At 42.5% G+C, this 22,882-nt stretch overlaps 1 protein-coding gene across 2 annotated transcripts in view; it reads left to right on the top strand.

The window, feature by feature from the left end:
* Positions 1-16,518, top strand: part of SYDE1 (synapse defective Rho GTPase activating protein 1) — a 113,777-nt gene extending 97,259 nt beyond the window's left edge. For both annotated transcript variants that reach the window (XM_086960571.1, XM_086960562.1), the window contains one exon: positions 10,361-16,518. In XM_086960571.1, coding sequence (XP_086816697.1) covers positions 10,361-10,827 — 467 coding nt within the window. In that variant the 3' untranslated portion in view covers positions 10,828-16,518. The remainder of the gene's footprint in view (positions 1-10,360) is intronic.
* Positions 16,519-22,882: the final 6,364 nt, after the last annotated feature.

Below are 22,882 nucleotides of genomic sequence, written 5' to 3'. Positions count from 1 at the left end.
CATTCATAAAAACATGGTGAGGCACAGAAGACAGCTGGGGAGAATAGGCACAAACAGAGAAGAAAGTAAACAAAATCTAAATAGTCATTGGGTGAGAGAGTAAATTTAAGATATAATAAAGTGGATACTAGCGAGCAAGAAGGTTGGCCCGAAAGCTTTGGAAGCAAGCGTTGGTAATGAATCGGTTTCTACTATGTGATGAATAAAAAGCTGTTTAGAAGGAAAGAGTTCCCTGACCAGTAACACGAGAGTGGAGAGGATGTGGCGCAGCCGTCAGAGCTGCTGACTCGAGAGCTGGGGATCCCGGTTCGAGACTCGGCAGCGCAGCATCCTGTGACTCTGTGCAAATCACTTGATCTCTCCCTAAGTTGCTCTATAAATCTGCTGCAAGACGGAAAAACGGAGAGAGGCAAAACTTTATTAAAAAATAGTTCCACCATAGCGGATGTTAACAGTATTTCGGCTACGGTAAACTGATGAGAGAACATATGCTGCAGCCAATAGAAATGGAGGAAAAGTAAGTTGCACACACAGGAACCAATGAAATGCCAGGAAAGAGGCGGGATGGAAGCCACTTTTAGGTTGATATTAAAAACAATAGATTTCATGCACAACTTAAAAAGAAACACTGATTCAATCTGTTTGAGAGTATAATGAGTGAATCGCAGCTTGATATACCCCAGATGGAGACCCTGGAAACTATGGCTTATGCAGGCTATCAGCAGAAAAAAACATTCTGTCAAAGGCGGCTCAGAGGATAAGGTCTGGAGTATGCCCTACGTTGGGTGTGAAGATTACAGTAGATTTCTGCACCCTGTTCTGTTCTTCTCAAAACACAAGAGCATTCCAGGCAAACTTTAGAAAGGTAAACACAAGATGTTTTAGGCATTAAATGAAGAGCATAGCAATAATTGACCACATTGTGGAGTTATAGGCAGCTGTAACGTCTATTTTGAGTCCACAATAGTCTGTCTTGAGCACAGCTAACAGGACAGGCATGGTCAGATAGCTGTCGGAGGGAGTTTACATCTGAAGTGGTTCTCACCGGGCCAGCAGGAGCCATTTTTGGAGGTGGGTGGGGGTGAATGAAACCCCATCTCCTTGGCGGTTATCTCTTTGTGTGGGAGATCCTCCTCAGCAGTAGGTCTCAGAGGTGATGCAGGCCAACATGAACACATAGAGTAGGTCTTCTGGGTGAGGCTGATCATGTCAGAGGACGGAAAATTGAAAGCTTTCTCAAATCTACACCAGCACCTTTTTTTGGTTATTGATCTCTCGAACTTCGTAGTCAAGGAATCTTTGGGGCAGATAAACAGTTTGTGAAAGAGAACAATTCTACCGAAGGGTAAAGGGTACATGAGTGCTGTTGTGGGAAAAAGTGGTAAATGTAAGCTTCCAGTGCTGAACAGACTCCCAATAATTCTAATTATATGGGTGGCTTTTGCCGGTAGGCAAGCAGTGATACTAGACTATTTAACCGCAGAGGCAGAGTAAATAAACACGTGGTGTTTGCTACATTGTAGATGCTAGCAGCACATGCCTCATCATATTGGCATTTGGCCTTTATGTGACACACATGCAGGGCTCTCCAATTATTCTGCTACATGTAGTGTTCAGTAGTCTCACTCCAGTACTACTAAAGTGAAGGGGGGAGAGGGGAAGGAGTTATGACATGGGACACATACGTCTTTTCTCGTTAAGTAGTAAAAATGTCCTTGGGTGTATTTAATTCATATAGAGAATCATTACAGAAGGGAATTCATGCACTTTTGAGGTGATGGTGCCAGAATGCTGTTCATTTAGTTAATTGTACCAACCACAAAAGAAGAGGGTTGCTTAACCAACACGAGTGAAAGCCCAAAGGTTGGGTACGGATGTGGTCTACTGTAGTTCATGTAGGGCCATTCAGAATAAGGAGTTCATCCTTCATGGAAGAGGATGCCTAACACACAATATTGTGTCATGCTTCATCATAGGCATCCTCTCCCCACCCTGGTAGGATGGTACTACCAGGGCGAACGCCACCTCAGCGAAGACTTAACGGTAGGAGGGAGTTCTTAGATAAAACTTAAAGGACAAAGTTTGGATCCTGTTGAATTAAATATACCTTCAGGTTCCTCGGTTGTCACCTTTATTGTTGAGGACCTGAGGTACACTAAAATCTATCAAGGTGATGGAAACCAAAGAGCATGATGACTCTAGTCCATCATAAAACTAGCCAACATGTTTCTGCGCACATTTAAAGCCTAATCGGTCTGGGGCATTCGTCAGGGCTATCTGATCCCTATCAGAACAGTAACAGATGTCCACCGCTTTTCTACGTGCTAATGTGAGGAAGTACACCTAAAACACAACCCCAGTGGGCCCCACCTGGGATATTAATATACACATATCGTCGTTCAACTGCATTAGGGAAACACAATACACAGAAACAGTGAAAAAATTACGAAATGTGTTGCTCATACACATGCCGAAGACCATTCTCTAGTGAACCACCTGACTACGTACACAGACTTCCTATCAAAATTCTCACCACACCCAACATGTGCGGTCAATTACAACAAAAGTCGTGAGTGCGAGAGGTCAATAAGTCTCGCAACCGTCAAAGGGGATGTCATTACATACAGTCAATTGGTTGTAGTTGAAGTAGGTTCTTGGCAAGCCCAATGGTGCATCACATCTACCGAACATAAGTGCTCACGATTCATAAACCTTGGTATATCAGAAGCAATGCATTTCTGGAAGCAAAAAGTTTGAAAAAATATATATATTTACAAACGTTCTTTCGGTTGTGGAGAAACTATTGACCATAGTTACCAGAAATAATCCATATCTATCGTGGTAAGTAGGTTATAGAGAGACTGGGCCCATGGGTACCACATGTAATGCATACTAACACACCCGGTCATCTGGGAGGAAATTCTGCGAGTAATCCGGCGCCGTCAACAACAGTTCTGTATTACTTCAAAGCATTAGAGATAATGTCAAGGATCTCACCCCCAATTTGTTTTACATGCCTGATTTTTTTAGGAGGATTGTAGTAAATAGTTCTGCAATCGCCCAAGGTCGGAGCCCAAACCGGAGCGGCTAACTGCCCCATTAACCACTTGCTAATGTGTGGCACAACCAAGGCTTGTTGTCAACATACAGAGCCCCGACCCGGCCCCCTGCTTCTTAGTTCATCAGAAGGCACGCCACTCTTTGCCACCTACAGCGCTCCTCACCCTGCTGCTTGGTACGCTGCATTGCCAGCATGGCACGGCTAATAAGCTTACTAATTGTAACGTGCCGGTGTCCACGTGAGTGGGTAGCCCAAATGTTAAAAATCACAACTGTTATATGTTATCAAACTCTAACTGGTTAGTTGTCAACTTAATGTGGCACCCTCGCACCCGATCACCTCCTCAAGAGAGTAGACCCTAAAATGGACTTCACGAAAAACGCTAACAAGTCCCAACAGGGGGGGTCAGGATGATGTAGGCGTGTGAGTTATCAAATATTACTCTCTGTAAAATCATCAAATAAACTATGTGTGTGCCGCCCCTTACATCATTATCAATTTATAGGGGCATGGAAAGGAGGCGACCATGTGTCTTGATGAAACCACACCACTGCCAGTGTCTCAAGGAGTTACGAAGTGTAACTTGCCTGCACCCAAAATATCTGACCTATGCTGGTAGGTGGTCCTGTCTACAGTGGTCATATGGTGAGAGATCTTGTTATCGAAATCTACATGTTCACATGGCCCCAAGTAGCTACTAGGACCATACTAGATTATCATATGTGTGTATCTCTCCACAATGTGTGTCAACATCTGTAATGGTGCTGTGACCACAGATGGACTCTGCATGACCCCCCTAGTAGAATAGTGTGTTTACACCTATTTGTACACTCTGGGGTGCTTATCATTATTCAGCAGTAGGACTTTATTCTCAACCCACCACTAAACTTCCCCATGGGATATCATCTTTGATTTCAAAACGGTCTGTGTGGAGCCTATGCATCCCTCTTTGTTAGAAAAAGAGGAGGGCGTTTGTCATGTCCGAATGGTTTGCTGACAATTGTTCCACAATAGACCACTCTAACTTGTCGGCATTATGGCCCTTCTTGATGTTGTGGGCAGTCAGCTTGGTGGCGTTCCTCTTGCATCTGATTGTGCTACGGTGTTCTGAGATGCGGACACGCACCTTGGGCCTTGTCATCCCAATGTACGGCAACCCACATGGACACTTGATCATGTACACAACATTTGTGGTATTACAGTTGGTTAGAGTTTTTTGCCTCCATGGTGTTCGCATGCCCAAGTCCAATTCTTTTGTCTTTCTTGTAAAAGGGCACACACTACAGGAGTCACAGGTGAGTTACCCGAGGGGGGTTGAAGATTCCACAATATTGTTTGGCGAGTCACTGGAACCTTTGTTTTAGGTCTCATGTGCACCACTATGTCTCTTATATTCCTTGCTCTCCTAAAGGAATAGATTGGTCTTTCTAGGTGCATACCTCCAGAATGAAGGATACTCCAGTTTTTGTTGATCCTAGTTTTGAACCTGTTTGACCTGGTGCTGAAAATAGACACACAAATAAGTTTGACACATGACTTCTTCGTTTTGGGAATGAGCTGTTGTTCTCTAATATTGTTCAGTGCACGCTTATTAGCTCTTTTTATCAGTCTTATGGGGTCTTTTTAGCAACTAATTTCTGTGTTAGTTTCTGAGAATGTGCCCGGTAATCACCCTTCTGTGTGCAATTACGTCTAAGTCGTAGAAATTGGCCCACCGGCAGGTTCTCACGGAGGCTCCGTGGGTGATAGTTTTCAAACCTCAATAGACTATTGCGGTCAGTTGGTTTGTAGAATATCTCGCTGGTTAGTACCCCATCCCTCTCTCTTATGGCCAGGTCTAAAACGCCAATTCCTTATTACCTATCATTAGACTGAACGCAAGGTTGGGGTTCTGTGCATTTAACCATCTCCCAAACTCATGTAGCTTGTCCATGTTTCCTGTCCAGACCAGGAGGATGTCATTTATATAAAGCTTCCATAGTATGATCTTTTCAAGAAAGTGGTTGTTCAAATTTTGGATTACCTCACACTCAAAGGAGTGTACATAGAGGCAGGCAAGACTGGGAGCAAACATGCTCCCCATAGATGTCCTATGCACTTGCAAGTAAAAATCCCCCTCAAACTCAAAAAATCCTTTAGCTAATTGTGCCTTAATATGAACCAGAAAATATATATCTACAGTCAATTGTAAAATAAATGATCTTTTACAGTAATCTATTTTGTTACCCTCCTCGGCCCCATATCTGATTCTGTTGTCTGAAATTTACATGTGTAACCTATTACAAAATTACTCTAGAATAGGATTTTTTTTGGCTCTTCTTGACTCCTACATGGGTGACTCCCTAATACCAGCAGCTGCCCTTCGTCCAGTTCAGTACCTACATTGCCGCACAGCGCATGCTGCAAACAGTGCCTAATTTGTAAAAAAAATAAAAATAAGCGCCAGGGACCTCGTCAGGAGGCCACCGCAGCTTGCAGCACCCATTGTGGCAATGACAGTACCTACTCGACTACTAAGCATCGCACTCCTGCACGTGTGATAATTCAGGCGGTACGTGGCCCCTAGAGCTATAAGAATGGCTTGGGCGGCAGGAATTTTGTAATTTTTATTTTATCTTGGATTATTAAACAACTGTTGTTCTGCTCATGTCTAAATTACACAAACAGCACCACCACGTGGCAGCTGTCATAAGTGCCGGTTTTGTCAATTAAGTGCTGAGCATCGGAAACCACTGGCTCAAATTAAGCACTGGCTGCAAGATGCTCTGGCACGGACTAAATATGGCTTAATACACAGTCTCATTCTTGCAGGAAAAGAACAACTTGTTCCAGTTTTCAGGACCGAAATTGTTGCCATACATAAAGTTTAGCAGTTGTACCTCACCACTCTAATATTCAGGTCATTGTGGGAAGCTGCACATGGCACACACAGATGTACAGCAAGTTGTAACACCTTCCAATCAGGCAAGGAGGCTGCAAAAAAGTAGGTAGTAGAACTTGTTATTGATGCAGAGTCCTTATTGTGTTTTAGAAAGCATGTGCTGAAAGTGTTTCATTGCACTGGACTTGAGAAGCTGCTTTCTAGAAGCAGTAAGCTCAGGTCTGCTTTCTACAGGTTCTATATACTTTCATGAACAAATTCATACTCTGTATGTTTATTTAATTAAACCAGTAATCTTGCATTTACAGAGTAGGAAAAATGAATATTAAACCGTAGCTACTGATGCAGTCGAGACATAGTACCTAGCCAAACAAAGACCATTATATGAGCTGGGACAAGGCAGGGGAACTCCTAGCATGGCTAAATATCAGCGAGATGGGGCAGCAATACGTGAGAGATATTAGCGCAGATGGTCACAGGGTCGTTGGAGACAAGGAAATGGCAGAAACATTTCCAGATTATTTAGAAGAACTTTATTAACTCCAAACTATGGTGGGCCAGCCCGTTTTGACAAAATTAATCTTAGACTGCCCTACTAGAACTTTGACTAATAAATGCAAAATGAGGTTAGAAGAGGAGACAACTAAACAGAAATAAGAATGGCACAAACACAACTACAGTAGTGTGAAGCCCCAGGCCCAGAGAGGCTACCAGTGGAATTCAATAAAACAAATGGCCAGATTAAAGATTAAACCTATGTTTGTTCTGTTCCTGAAGGTCTATGAGAAAGGCAAAATGTGATCAGACTAAAGAACAGTTCAGCTACACAAGGAAGGCACAATTAAAGATACATGTATATCCTATGATCCGATCTTCCTACTTAACTGCAACACCAGCATTCTGGCTAGTTTATTTGCCAATAGATTAAAAGGGGTATTCACAGAAATTGTACATCTGGCCCAAGGAGGATTTGGGTTCCAAAGATCTACCAAACTAAATTTAAGAGGACTTCATAATAATGCAACCATGAACAGATGAAGGAAACCAATCCCAATGGTCTCTTTAGATGCTAATAAAGCATTTGACTTAATAGAATGACCTTTCTTATCCTCTACATTACAAAGAATTGGGGCTGTGCCCATATATTTGACCTGGATTAAGTTATTATACCAAGAGGTATTTGCCAGAGTGAGGGTGAACTTGACTCTATCTAGGGATTTCCCAATACAAAGGGAAACACTTCAGGGATGTCCTCTATGCCACTGTAATTTGGACTAGCTGTATAGCCGTTTGCTGAAAGTGTACGTACAGTCACTTGTGTGAAGGGAGGAGTCTGGGGTGGAGCCTGGGATGAAAGAATTTCACTATATGCAGGCAACATCCTCCTGTATAAAGCAGACAGAGTCCTTCTCAGAAAGACTCAAAATAATATTTGACATATACAAGAAAATATTCTGGCCTAAGTATCAACTGGGATAAATAATTAGTATTCTTTCTCGGATGATAGACCGCAGGGGTTACGTTCTCATACCCCTCAGAATTAAACAAAATCATGTAAATACTTTTGAATAAGAACTAACATACTGGAAAGATAACCTACAACTATTGAAAAGTAAATTAAAGGCTAATGGCTCTCACAGGCACAATCTTCCACTGCCAATGCTCAGAAGAGCAGCAATTTACAAATTTTTAGCTCTCACGAGATCTTTGTATGTATTACAGAATACTCCATATGTAATCCATAAGAGCTTAGTTAGGAAACTAGACCATATAACTATCATTGGTATAGGCAGGATGTTCCCCACACATAGCACTACAGACAATACTGAGATTGACATTTGAAGTGGGAATTGCGCTTTCCAACATTCAGAATTATGAACCACCACAATGAACGTTAATAAATTAATAGGCCTAGGGGTGAACTAGATGTGCCAGCATTTAAAATGGATCACCATCTAATTGGACTGAAAGGATACACATGCACTCTTAGCACTACACTCATTACCAACACAGTAGTCAAATCTTGGAACAACTTGATCAAACCGATGGGGTGGGAGAGCAGTTTGACCTCCCCAGTACCCCATGATGCCTAGGTACACGACTAAAAGCAATGGGGAAACTGCAGGGGTTCGGGAAATGGGATGACACAGGCATCTCAACCCTGAAAAAAGTGCAGAACCACATTTGAATGGTATCATTCGACTATTTTACAAACTAAATATGAGATGAACAAGACAAAAATGCTTAGGGATGTACACCTCAAACATAAACTAACCAATGAAATTGACATGGACAAATTAACTAAAGAATACTCCAGCCTAGCAAGGTGATTGCTGTATCCACAGCTACTGACCAAAGCTATATCTCTAATATATAGTACACTATATTAAATTCCCAAAAGCAAAAAACTAAACACCATGAGTTTTAGATGTCCGTAATATATTGTTGAAATGGACGAGTATATGTGTGTAAACACTATAAAGAGTCCAAAAATAAATCTCAAATAGAGTGAACTTGAATCTGATACAATTGAAAGTGCTACATAGAACATACGACACGAGAACACAACCACATAAAGTTGGCATGATTACATAGATGTCGACAGAAGGGAACATTTTTACGTATTCTCTGGGTATACCCCCAGATTAAAAAAATCCTGGGAACAGAAAGAAACATGTTTAGACACAATGATACTGACTGAGGCATTGGATGCACTGCAGGGAGTCGGGGAGAACCTTAGACCTGAAAAAGCATCACCAATAAGTAGTAGTTCAGGGATATGCAATAGTTAAAATATATTTTGCAAAAAATTGATAAAAGCAGAACAACCAATAATTTTAGATAGGGGAAAAGAATATGGGCTGGTGCATGGCTGCCAAAAAAGGTGAGCGGATGCCCACAGCAATATCAGAAAATAAGGGAAAACTAGGCAGCGGGGATTCTGGGAGACTAAAGATCTCAGTATTATGATATCCTATCAAAGGCACAATTAGTAGTAGAGGACATACATGACTAGACATCACTCAGTAGAAGGAACAGCTGTGGATAAGGTCCTAAAGAAAGGAAGAAACTAAGCACAAAGTGGGTACAGTGGAGTGTACAAGGGTGTACACCCACATTGATACCTGATGTTATCCAAATGTATGATGATGACAGGAAAGTGGTCAAATTGTAATGATCTTCCATTAAAGTCATAAAAACACAACAGCATGTTTATAAAACCTACACACACAGAAGTCTCCTCCAACTTCATCAAACTCATGTAAGCAGTTGCTAGAAAGGACAAGTGGTGTCGCGAAACTGTTGCCTTAGCCAATCAGACATGCGAAGTACTGAGTCTGACAACAAGGTGTCGAGGACCAGCTGGGCTTGTCCACATTCATTGCCACTCATTCACAAAACCTTTTGTGACTGAAGTCACTTGAAAGAAATATGGTTCCAGCCCACATTTCCTAGAGAGCATATCACAAGTACAGGAAGGAAATGTGGATCCTGCTATTGCATGAAGATTGTGTGTGTTTCCTTTCTAAAGAAAAACAAATGTGTTTGTGACTTCCACTGCTGGGTCAGATGTTACAGTATACACTAACCTATCAGGGGGCGTTCAGAATTGCCTGCTCGCACTTCCCGAGGGGACTCATATGTATTCCATTCTTCTAGGGTTGCTTGTGAGCAGTCCAAACTAGAGCCCTCCTCTGCCTTCAAGCAGTTTTTGAGTCTTTCGTATCTTTGGTGTTTGAATGAGTTTTTTTAGGTCTGCTTCTAATCGTGTCAGCAACTACAGCTCAAAGCCGACAGGGGCCTTTATATAATCTGATGTTATAAACCCCCTAAAAGCGGCTGTAGTACTCATATATATATATATATATATATATATATATATATATATATATATATATATATATATATAATGAAAGGTTTGCACACTTGTGTAGAGGGCACAAGGAAATAAAATATTGCATGCACAAGGAGGAAGTGGTGCAAACTTTGAAACACCTGCAACCCAATGCATTTATTTTATTTGGCAATGTGACGAAAAGTAAACCTGTTAACTAGGTCTGGCAAAAAGAATTGAGGCATTCACTGAGCCAATTCTTGCTGAAAAAAGTGTAGATTACCAATAAAACTAGTTTGGTAGCATTGGCAATCCTAAGAGGTGGGATAAAGGTATTAAGGTCGATTTAATGTATTGGCTTCAGAAACAGATGCAGTGTGAATTGGGGGACATTGGGGTTTCCTGGTAGGCATCCAGCAAGCCAAGGTATAGACTTTGCCTCATTTCAGACCAGAGTTAGTGTCCAAATAATTACTAGTTTTTTTCAACTCTGGCTTGTATGCAGTCTTTACCTGTCTGCTGTTTTAAAACAGAATTTCGAAAATGTGTCATCCGCAAACCTCACAAATGTTTTTTTTTACAGATCCAAGGAGAAAAGTTGAAGACTTTCGGGATAAGTCATTTGCAAAACCCACAGACTGCCTGAGACAGAAAACCCAGCTGAAGCTGGACCTCTTTCCTAGTGAGGTGGTGTCCAGAAACCGCTGCCGGGGGCTCGAGAGTCCACCCAGTAATCGCTATGCTGGGGATTGGAGCATCTGTGGGCAGGACTTCCTTTTGGTTCCAAGTGCGAACCTGGTGGATGCGGACTACGACGAAGTGGCTGGAACGGACAGTGAGAACGAAGAGGAGAATGCAGTCCTTGATCTGAGGGAGGGCTTTCGGACTCAGACTGGGACAGTCTTTGTTAGGGACTTTGCACTGGTGGATGACCCTGCAGAGATCGATTTGGAGACTCCCTTTAGCCCTCGGCTGAATCTGAAGGATTTCGACGCTTTGATTTTAGACCTGGAGCGGGAACTTTCCAAACAGATTAACATCTGCCTGTGAGCCCAGATGACTGTCCAAAAATATGTGCTTTCTAAAAGCACCTGGGATCCACATGAGAGCCTCCATAGAGGTCCTTGTACAAACATTAAGTATTGACCTCCTTGTGCATTGAAAATGTCCTGTTGTACGCTCTCTGAGAGATATTTGGTTGATGTCTTCAAGGTCTTACTGCAACTGCTTGTTTCTGTTGACGACGAGTAAATGTCTGAGTCAACCAGAGTTAGTGATATGATGCCAGCATCTACCTGTGGTTTTCTGATTTGCTAAAGTTGTGGTTCAAGACATGAGTTAGTCGATAGAGACTATGAGCTGTCGTGGTATCCATACCCAGGTTGCTGGCAAGGAAAGGGATGGATTAAAACTATGCAAATGACCCTCAAGACCAAAGTAGGAAACATCCCCTTAATGTAGGGGAGCCAATCCTTACCCTCGGTTTGGTGTTAGAGTTCTTGGATTGGAGCTTGAATGTAACAGGCAAATTGTGGTGTTTGGGACCACATCGTTGTAGTTGGAGGAGTAGTTTTGGGAGCCGCAACGCAAAATTAGGAGTCTATCCCATGCGTTGGAGTCTCCGCTCTTTGTTAAGAAAAGGCACTTTACTTCCTTTGTATCTGTCTGTATGTTATCAGACCTCACGCCCCCACAAAGGCTCACAAGACAGTATAGGAATCACTGTGCTTGATAACCCATGCCCGGGGTTGCTACATGCATTCTTCTGTATTCCTATAATAGCAAAGCACTTTCAAATTTTGTTTGTGTGATTGGTGGCTTGTAATATCAAGACCTCTGCTCACGAGTGCCTGTTGGGCTTTGGGTAATAGTCCTGTGATATTTTGAGTACATCTATAAAAGTTACCTTTGCATATAGTCAATCTAAATTACAATAATGTATATAGTCAGTAGTATCCTGATAACCTGCCGATGGACATCCCTTTCTTAGCAGAACGTTTTTCTCTTCTGCTGCGACTTAAGCCGAAAAATAGTGAGATATATTTACAAAGAATGGAATGGGCTGGACTCCGAAATTTGAAGGTAAGACAAAATGGACCAAGTTTTCTTCCAATGGTTGAACGGATTGAGGCTTTGGGGACATTTTGTTACAAGTATAATCTTTCACATGATGTGAACAATTCCACACGAAGGGCCTCTTCCTTTCCCTGCTAATGTGGCTTGGCGGACACCAGTTATGCACATAAAATGTGAATTGGGATGAAAAAGGTTCCAAACCTGACCAGCAAGGAGTGAAGTCTTCGGTGTAAACATCTTAGGTAGGCAAGTGTTCTGCAATGCCATGTTGGTTGTACCTCGATATAAGTACACTAGTTTGGATAGGCATATGTCAAGCAAGGCCAATTCCACACGTTAGAGAGTATGCAGAACCCTTCTCTAAAGTCAGGATCAGGGCTACACTTAGAAGGATATCTGATGCCCTATGAAAGTTGGCCAAATACCTTTTCACATTTTAACCTCGGGTAGGCTCAGTAGCAATTTAGTTGTGGTGTCTGAAGGATTGTTTAAGATACCCATTTAGAATTGCTTTCTAACCTGTCCGATAGGTCCTTGTGTCATCAGCACAGGTGTGTTTAAGTAGAAGGTTGGGGTGGGCATCAGTCCCAGCTCCACAAGACTCCACAAGACTCCCTGATGGAAAATCATCCACACATTTGTTTAAAGTTGATGCTGCTTATTCCGTGGGTACAAAAGGGGGTGGTGGTCCATCACTACCCCCTTTTGTACCGCTTTTGGCCGCCATAAGTGTGGCAGGGTATGCTCAGATGTGAGTCCCTTGCTCAGTTTGCCACTGGGTTCAAGCAAGCCGGGCTGAAGACGGCTGGAATGCCAGAAACCGGTCCTCAGAAGCTTGTTTCCGGTCCAGGGAAGACATGGCTTGGCAGTTCGGGCTGGACTGTTCCCATGAGGCACAGGGTCGGACTGATTTGCATATAGCCATGTCTGAACTGGGGTGGCAGAGTGGGCTAAAGAACGGTGATGGATTAAACCCAGATCTTTTGACTGGGTGTGAGTGTTTGATTGATTCAGATGCTCCGTCCATCACCACCCCCTTTTGTACCACTTATTCAGTGGGGGCCACTGTGGTAGGAAGTATCCTCTCACAGAGCAAAACAATCAAAGACCTACCCACCTGACCCCACCACACCCCATTTCATCTTACTCTCATGAGGAACCTTTCAGAGGCATTCTGAACTCTTTAGCTTGTATTTCATCCTGGAGTCATGAGGGGAACTACACCTACACCACAGATGTTGCTTAAACTGTCGGAAACTGTTTCCCTTACTCATGTTTGACAATTTCTTGGTACCGTAATGTTAATCCAAGGCGCTGCTGCGTACACAGCTCTGTACCGGGCAACCATAGATTGTGGGAGGATTGTGGTGCATTCTCTCACCCTAAGGAAGTTTTACAGAACTAATGCTGCTCCCTTTCTATTGTTCTCAGTGTCCATCAAAGTCACAAAGCACCTGCGTATTTTTAGAGTGGGCAACACGTAACCACATCAGTGGTGCTGTCACACTATCTATGAGACGACAGATGGCTTGTATTATACACACATATAAGCACATGCCCCCACCTAAATAAAATGTATATACTAAGAAAAATGACTGCATTGTAAATATACAGAATGTCCTCTGCCAGAGGAAGCAGAGCACTTAAACTTTAAGCAAGTAAATATACCGTCACAGTATTATAAATATTGCACCTTTAGGGGCAGTGCTACCCATTGTAGCTGTGCTTCTTTCATGCAGGGTCCCCCTATCAAGCTTAGTATACCAAACAGTGTTATAAGTCCTGAATTCCTTACTTCCTCTCCGTGCATGTACCTCTTGTTTTCACCACCGCGACCTCAATCTGCTGTAGCCGCAATGACTAATTTCGTCAGTGTAGTGCATAGGACTTCTGTGGTGATAGAGGGGATTCTACACATGCGAGTTGACACACCAAGGCAACTGAGTACTTCGACGCTAAGAGCCGAAATGTTCTTTTTTGATCCATCCCAAAAGGGTTATAGGAGAGCATCTCTTTGGTGATTTTACTTCTTGTCGTTGTTAGGCTGGCGTTCTCCAGGTCTTTATTAGTGCTTTATACCTGCAGGTCGCATAGTCTTTAAGCACTTGCGGGTTAGGCAACCGCAGGACTTGAAACACGAGGAGATTGTGATTTCCACAGGATTGCTATTTGTGGTCAAGGGTTGAAGTCTTGATTAGAGCTTATATCTCCTGAGTCCCCAGTCTGTGGCATTGGTGGCAGACCACATCTTCAGGATTTTGGAAAATAGCTCCTAACAGTTGTCAGCTGGGTCTATATGCTAGGACGGGCAGAATGCAGCCATTCTGAACAGCACTGTGAGACTATCAAGCACACCCAAGTCATCGCATCTCGTGGTCTTCGGAAGCTCCAGCTTTACTTGTGGCTCTGGGATTCTAGCCCTCTATATTCTAGACAACTGGTATTTATTTTCTGGCTGGGATTTCTTCAGGTTGAAGAAAAAAAAACGAAATCTTGACGGCTTTTATGCTGATAGTTGAGCTTTCTAATTGGGATGTTGTGAGCTGCGTGAACCAGTGCCATGCCTTTGCCAGATCGATATTCATGGCTAGCTGTGATAATTTAAGTTGCACCGGTTTCTACCTTCTTTGGGTGATATTGACCTCTCTGGTATGTTTCCATTCATCAGAATAGTTTGGGCCCAGTGATGGGTAAAATTCAAACTAACTCCAGTATAGAACACACAACTGGCATAGACGGTGGTTATTTATTGCTCAGAGGCTACTCGGTTGGGGAACTCAGTTTTTAAAGGGGTGCAGCCCCTTTCATAGCAATGTATAGTTTCTATTAATGTTTAGCTTCTGCCTTAGTTCCACATCACAAATGCTATGTGTTCTGGCTCTTTTGTAATTATTTAGGTCTTGTTTTGTGAAGCAAGTTCAACTCTGGAAACAGGAAGTGACATCAGTTGGAAACATGAAGTGTAGCCTGTAAATCATTGCAATAGCGACGATGCAATACACCAAGAACAGACATTACAAATCCTACAAATACTTCAAAATAAGTTTCAAATTTAATGTGCAACGCATGCAGGCCCAAGGTAAAAAAAACAACCAGGAATACTGAAAGTGGAGGACAGCTTAAATAGGTGCAATACTTGCAACAATTAAATGCGGAGTAGATTGCAAAACTCGGGTATTATTAAATCTGGCACAAAATAACTGTTTAATGGTAGGAAAGAATATCTGTATCATATTCTCATGCCTAGTGTCACTGAAATTATGATTCTGCTGGCCAGGGTTTTACACATAATGGTAGATTCACACCCTCTCCACACAATGAACAATCTACTGCATAATTTGCATATATAAACAAAACAATTACTTTCTAGCTGAAATGGATCAAAAGTTATGTTAAAAAAGAACTACATGGTGCTGCACAGAGGCAGATCCTTTGCAGAAGTAAACTGGTTACCTTTTATTTGCCGATTAATGTATTCCGGTGTCCACCCACTACCATTGAAGTGCAACCTGTGTCCAAGCGGTATTAACGTGTGGAAATGACAAAATAATATTGCCACATGGCACCTCATTAGGACTCATAATTTGCCTTTTCCTGCAGCATGACTTGGCCATCTCTGCTTCATAATGTATTCCTCTCATTTCCCATAATTCCAGTGGACATGTAGCCATGCAAAATTCTGGAAACTCACAGGCACGCTTTTCGAAGAATTTCCGCAATTTGAGGAACATACTTTTCTTTTGTGTCATTGCATTTATTGAAAATGTGACCTCCTCTGGCCTATATACATTCAGATCTACCAGAACGTGCTGCTTCCCAGTAGCATATACTGGAAACTGTGTGTTAAACTATATATAAAAGTGAGGCCATTGGAACCTGACACACATGTTCCTGATCTGCAGCCCTGGTACCTGTGTGTAACCCCCACTGTGTGTCACACCCCTGTTCCTTTTCTACACCTGGGTCTCCCAATATCCCATCTAATGTCAGGGAAGAATCAACTTCTAACCTTCTCTTTATTTGTACTCCACGTCTGCCTACCTGCCCTCAGATGACATTGTCACCCACCACAACTTTTAATAGGAGCAGTTTAAGCCTATTTTTGGTACTATGGGATCACAGATTTCCAACAACATGTTGGGACTGTTTAAAATGTGAATCACTCTTGCTTTGTGCACAGTTCGGCGATAGAGTTCACCTGCCATTTTCCTGCAGCCAGGGGACACTTTGTTGGCTGCATTTGAAAAGGTGACCTGAAAAGTATTATGGCCATACCTTAAAGTATTTTTAAGTTATATGTTTTAATATTTTGTTCAGTTATATTTCTTTGTACTGTTATGCATATATGTTCAATAACTCGTGGCCCATAACATTATTCGGGCCACCCGAAGTTCATAGGTTTATTTTTGCATATTCACCCTTTAAAAATGCACAGTGTTCAGTATACAAAGCACATGGTCATTATGTAATTGTGCTCATTTTTGTGTATTTAAGATGCTATGAAGATACCTTATTTTTGGGGATTTGTGAATTTCTAAAGTGAAAGTCTATAAGGTACAGATTTGGAGCGCGGTGGCTTCATTGTAGTCACTCTTTCACCACTCACCATAATATTCTCAGTATTTTACACCATGAGCAATAAAGAGAAATAAGATATCCGAAAAAGTGACTGTGTCTTGTTCCTAGGTTTAATGTTCCACCTCACAGTGCATAGTCCTGATGTTTCCTAGGACAGTATAATTTCTACCTGTGCGACATGTGGTGCTTGTACACATATAGTTTAATGAAAACAACAAACCGTGTGTTCTTTTAGATGGCATTAGCTGGTGAATCTTCAATGTTCTTGTCGTATATGAGCGCTCACTTCACTCTCAAATCTTTGGGAACTGCGTGCTATAGCGTGCTTGTGACTTGCCTCTCGAAGCCTCAAGAGTGGCGGGGCCATATTGCACAGGTCTTCCAGGTCACACTTTTCACTCCTGCTAAGCAGCCATAGCTGGAAATCTGTAAAAATAACAATTGATGGACAGAATACTGAACAATGTCATACATTAACCCCAGTACAGAGACCTGGACCTAAATCCATTGTTTTTTTGATCCCCGTGCCATTCCAGTTTAGACCCAGCCATATGCAGATCAGTCTTGGCCTTGCTCCCCATGGGAACAGTCCAGCCCGAACTGCCAAGCCTGGTACTCCCTGGACTTGAAAAAAGCATCCTAGGACCGGTTTTGGAGTTTCACCCCTCATCAGCCAGGCTAGGTTGACTCCAGTGGCATGGAGACCATGGGACCCACGTCTGGGCATATCCGTCCCACTTGGGGTGACAAATGTAAAAAGAACAATTGATGGACAGAATGCTGAACAATGTCATTCATTCACCCTGGTACTAGCCTGACTGATGAGGGGTGTTACCCTTAAACGGGTCCCAAGATGCTTGTTTCCCGTCCAGGGAAGACTTGGCTTGGCAGGTATGGCTGGACTGTTCCCATGAGGAACAGGGTCAAGACAGATTTGTATATGGCTGGGTTTGACCTGGGGTTGCGAAGTGAGCGAAAGAACGATGATGGATTGAACTGAGATCTGTGACTGGGGGGTGAGTGTTTGAAAAGTTTCAGCTCTCTGTCCATCATCTCCTTGTGTTGGCATAGCTGAAAATCTAGCGTACCAAAGCTCCCAAGCAGATTAGATCTACTGGAGATTATTGAGAAATCAATATTTATTTACAGACCTCAAAGAGCTATTCAGATTAAAACTGAGATGAATAGAAGAAGAAAACACTAATCGAAATCAAAAATATCTTTGCCCTCAAGTCACACTATCATTCAAGTTCTATTCCTAGATGCAAGACGTTTTAAGATTAATTTAATAATGCAATTCTCAATTGCATTTGAGCCACTGCTCACCCTCACAATACATAGCATACAACATGGAAAGTTGCAGAATATGAATTATAGATTCATAATATTAAATACTATTAACACATTAAACATGAAAAGAATTCCTTTCACCTAGTCATTTATTAGCTTGTAATCCCTGTTTTACATATGTGAACAGGAAACTAAATCAGATGGGGCAATAGGCATACTCTTAGAAATGTCATAAAATGCTTCAGACTTTTCCTACTGAAGCTAGTTTAAAAGTGGCCAAAAGCTATGATATAAAGTGCTCTGTTGATTTTGGTACACCTAAAAGGTACATGTTAGCCTATCCTCTGTGTGCTAGGTGCCATTATGACATCACAATAGGAAATATTAGATCATTATCTAAAATATACATCTTTCTGCAATTCCATATTAGATCATTATCTAAAATATCAATATTTCTGTAATTCTTATTATTTAGCCAATTTCCCAATCTTTTCTGCAACTCCTACAGCCCTGATTAAGCAGGCAACTGTAAAAAAAAAAAAGACCAGTTTCTCCCATATGATTACTTGCATGTCATTATAGAGCAATCTCAGCTGAACTTTGGTCACTGTTCACCTACAGCGTTTAAATACTATAAAACAGTTGACTTGGTATTTTATTCATTTGGAATTTTCAAGTGGAACAATTTTTCCTTATATTCTCTTATTCCTCAATTTATTCTGCCACCGACTCATTTAATTACCCATAATCCATTGTAATGAATGTGGCTGCTCACCATCAAGCCACACCCCAAACCCCAACACTCCCTTAAGACAGAGGTAAGACAACACTCACTTAAGGCAAGGTAAATAAACCAATCCAAATGTATGGAATATAACACACGTAAGTTTATTAACCCCTTCCAGGCTCATGACGAGCTGGGCTCGTCATGATGTAGCCTCCTCGCACGCTGATGACGAGCCCAGCTCGTCATGTAACATGGGTTTTTAAAAATATCAGCATAGAAGGAGAATTCCACTAGCGCGCATGTGGTTAATGCAAGGTTCAAAACGGTAAGCCAAATATATCTGTATATGCATATTCTCAAATGCCAATTACCTACAATAAGCAATTAGAATAAAATGCAATTTGTACAGGTAGCAGAGAGTAGAATATATATATATATATATATTACCTACTGGCGATAGCCAGTAGGTATATATAGTTAGGACGGTTTCCCATAGGAAATCCCCAACATTCTATTGGGAATAACTTTGGCCCTGGTTGATGAATCTTCGCAAATTTCTCAAAGAAGATGGCTCGCTCCGCTCCGCTCCTTCCCTGAAAGTTTGGGGGGGATTCATCAAGTGGGGCTGAGAAAAAAGGGGGGTCCCAAAACGTGTTTTCCCCATGTTAATTTCCATAGGACCTTTAGACTCAGCTACAGCTTGAACCGCTGAAGGGAATTACACCAAACTTGTCAAAATGGTAGTGTCTGGTATGCAGATCACGCTTTTGGTAAAATTGTGTAAATCCCTCCAGTGGTTCCTGAGAAAATTAGAAGAGAAATCAATTATATATCTATAAGCGCGAACGCTTGCGCGCACCCCGCGATTTTTCGCGATTTTTTTGGGGGGGGGGGGGTTGGGGGGGCTTGGGGGGTTTCTCTCTTTCATTTTAATGTTTTTATTTTAATTTCGAGGGTGCCCACCCCTCGTTTTGGCCCCCGAGATTACCGCCGCCGCCCGAGCTGCCTTAAGATGGCCGCCGCCTGGTTGTGGGCGGGGCCGGCGAAGGAGCCGCGCTCCGATTGGTCAAGGAGCTCTGACGTCATCAGGGGGCTCGCCTCAGGGCCGCGCTGGGATTGGCCCATCGTTCGGAGGTTAACTCCTTTGTAAACGATCTATGCCAAAGCGCGCAAAAGTCATATGTTCTTTCCAAAACGTGCAATCGCGCCTAGCAGGCTCGGCTCTCTCGCCTCTTTCCTGCACTCTCATTCTGATGCTGAGCTTTAGGAGGCGTTTGTTTATCCCAACACCGCCGGAAGTACGTCAGGTGGCGTCCGGAAACGGAGCGCGCGCGGCTGATTCGCTCTTCCTGCTGGCTCTGGTTTAGTTGCTACCAAGGTGTTCAAATGACGGGTAAGTTCCTGTTGTGGGAGACAGAAGGGACCGTTCTCGCGGCAACCTTGATCCTTTAAAAGACTGGTCGCTTTCGGATAGCGGTGTTTGCAGCTGTAGGGCTGGCTTGGAGGGCATGGAACAAGAAGGCGCTGCAGAGCTCCCTCCATCTGACAGCACCTAACCCGGCTGCGTGGGAAAACAGCCCCCCTTCAGCCTCCCTCTACTCCCCACGCTGTCTCAACCAGACCGCGTGTACAATCTATATATCTCCCTCTGTAGCTGCTTTCTCAGTCTGCGGTGTGTACTTAGAGATGCGCCGCTCGTCTCCATGCATAGCATAGGGCAGCACAAACTGTTACAGCAGGACGAAAAGTGACAGAGCAGTTGTTCCTAGCCAAGGTTGAACCCTCACCCATATCGATGTTGTGCCCCTCAAGCACCTGATAGCCAATCGGAACTGGCCTCCGAGCCGTCACCTGCCAATCTCTTGTTGGTCTCCGCTTCTCTACTTGTGGCGTCTTCCACATCAACAGCTTTTCACCCGCGGTGGCTTCTTGTCACTCGCCTAGATTATCGTATCTTCACTGGTTCATGGTGCCCTCCCTACGCATCAATGGGTACCCTCCCATTCACCTTGCTCCTCAGCACTTGCGAAGCACGTGTGGTTTGTTTACGTACCATCACTTACCCACGATTTCTTCTTCACTGTCTCTCATCCGATGAGTCTTCTGCCTCTCGGCTACTAAGTACCCTCCTCCCCAGCCAGGATATGCCAGACAAGTGTCGCTCACCTGTGGTGACCATTCTTTCCGCACCCAAGCCCTTCACCTGGATTAATAGCTTTAACTTGGAGTTCTTTCCAACTGAATGTTGCCTGTAAGCTATAATCTCCAGAATAGGAGGTTTAGCGGTCCGACTAGACTTTCTGTTGGAGTTGACTTGGGTGGATTTGCATTTAGTTGGCTACTGTTGGTAGTCTCGCATTGAGCCAAAAATGATGGACTGGAATGCAACCAGAGTAATTACTAGTGGTTGAGATTAAAGAATTCTATCCATCTCGTTATTGTATTTATTATATTTTTTTGTGAGCTGGTACCTTTCAGCAGAGCCCAGTTTTCCAGCTTATTCCTGGCAGTGTATTATGAGGGCAAAGTTATAGCCTTTGGAACATGCAAGTGCATCATTGCTATTTCGGGTTTCCTACTTTACCAAAGTATGCGATCTTGGGTGAATCGTGCGCCCACTGTGCCTCTGTCTCCTAATCTGACCACAGCTTTGATTAAACTATTGAGAAGTCTACTTCACTTTGGAGATTGTTTACTTTTAACATATCTAGCCCTTTTCTTGTTTAAGAATGATATACTTCATGTCACTAGTCATAACTTCAGTTGGTGCCTATGTAGATGTGTGCAATACATGAACCATTTCCATGTATCTTTCTATATTGCTTACTGCATTTCTCAGTGTCTGCAGTTTCGTTCTTCATACCTCACAGCGAGGGGTTGGAAGCATAGTTACCCCATGGCAAGTTGTGATGTATATTCATTCCTCAACGATCAGTTTATTGAGCCGATCGTAAAAGTTAATTATAATTACAGCTGCATATGGAATCGGCTGTACTATGCCAAGTGTTCATTTTTACATTCAAACATCTGCATTGCAAATTTTAAATTCATATGATGACACATTTTAGTACCATTCTGACCCGTTGTAGATGATTCGTGCTATGATTTGGCAATGAGTGGTGTATGTTGTCGTTTGATACTCCATGCATGTTGGCTGATGCATCTTATTTTTGTGTTGATATTGCTGCATCTCCACAACTTTTGTAGTGTGAATGATGTTGCAGGCGAGTCTCATGTTTATGAGCTCTTGCATGCATCCATCCAACACCCAACCATTCATGCACCACATCCATCCACCCACCCACCCATCCATCCTGCATCCATCCATCATTCATGCATCCATTCACCCATCTATCATGCATGCATCCATCCATGCATCCACCCAACAATCATTCATCCATCATGCATCCAACCATCGTTCATGCATCAAAAATCGGATCCCTAGGGCTGCTCAGGTGGTCCCACAAGGATAGTAACATATTTAAACGTTATCCGCTAATAGAATTAGCATTTTCAAAACCTTGCAAATTCACTGAAAAAACCATAGGTTTCTGCCCTTACATATCTATATATTAGCATTTAAAAAACCAATGAAATTCACTGAAAAAACCATAGGTTATACACTATATATAGTTAGGAATTAGCCTTTAAAAAACCAATGAAATTCACTAAAAAAACCATAGGTTTTAGGCCTTATATAGTTAGGAATTAACATATAAAAAACCATTGAAATTCCTCCTATATAGTTAGCTGGACATTTTATTGACATAAAACCCAATGAAATTCCATATATAGTTAGTTGCAATAACTATATATCGCGCACCCGCAATCCACTGCTGATGATGTCACATATTACATCATTCATATGTTTTTTTTAGTGAATATATATATATATATATATAAGAGAGAGTGGTCAGGAACACCTCACTGGCTGATTCTGAAACATCCTTGCCTGCCCTTAGCTGGGGAAGCCCTTTCACAGCCCAGGAAGGAGTATCAGTCAGGACTCAAATTCTATCACCAATCCACAGCAATACGTCTATTCTGTGGTGAACTTCCACCTGACCTACGAAAGCTTTTAGCTTAAGTATCATTATTCAACATGAGGCAAAGTTTCTAGAAAACCCTGCCCCTTTCTCATTGGAAAAAAAACGAGCAGGCTGTACCAGTCAAGGCCAAAACAGTGGCTGGCCAAGCCTCTGTATTTTGACTCTGAGACAGAGTTTGTACATTCCACGGATAATATCCAATTCACTCTGGTTAGTGAGGTGCGAAAAACAAGTGAGGAGCAGAAATGACCTTGAATATGAATCACAAGCACTGCTGTGTAGGCAGGAGCAAGGCAAAGTCAGACATGAGACCATGTCAAAGCCAATAGTAAGCACTTATAATATAAATGCACTGTTCTACTCCATGACAGTTCTCACTAAAAGA

Source organism: Lissotriton vulgaris, chromosome 1_1, assembly GCF_964263255.1.
Source record: "Lissotriton vulgaris chromosome 1_1, aLisVul1.2, whole genome shotgun sequence".
Lineage (NCBI taxonomy): Eukaryota > Metazoa > Chordata > Amphibia > Caudata > Salamandridae > Lissotriton > Lissotriton vulgaris.
This window is presented reverse-complemented; position numbering and strand designations above follow the sequence as displayed.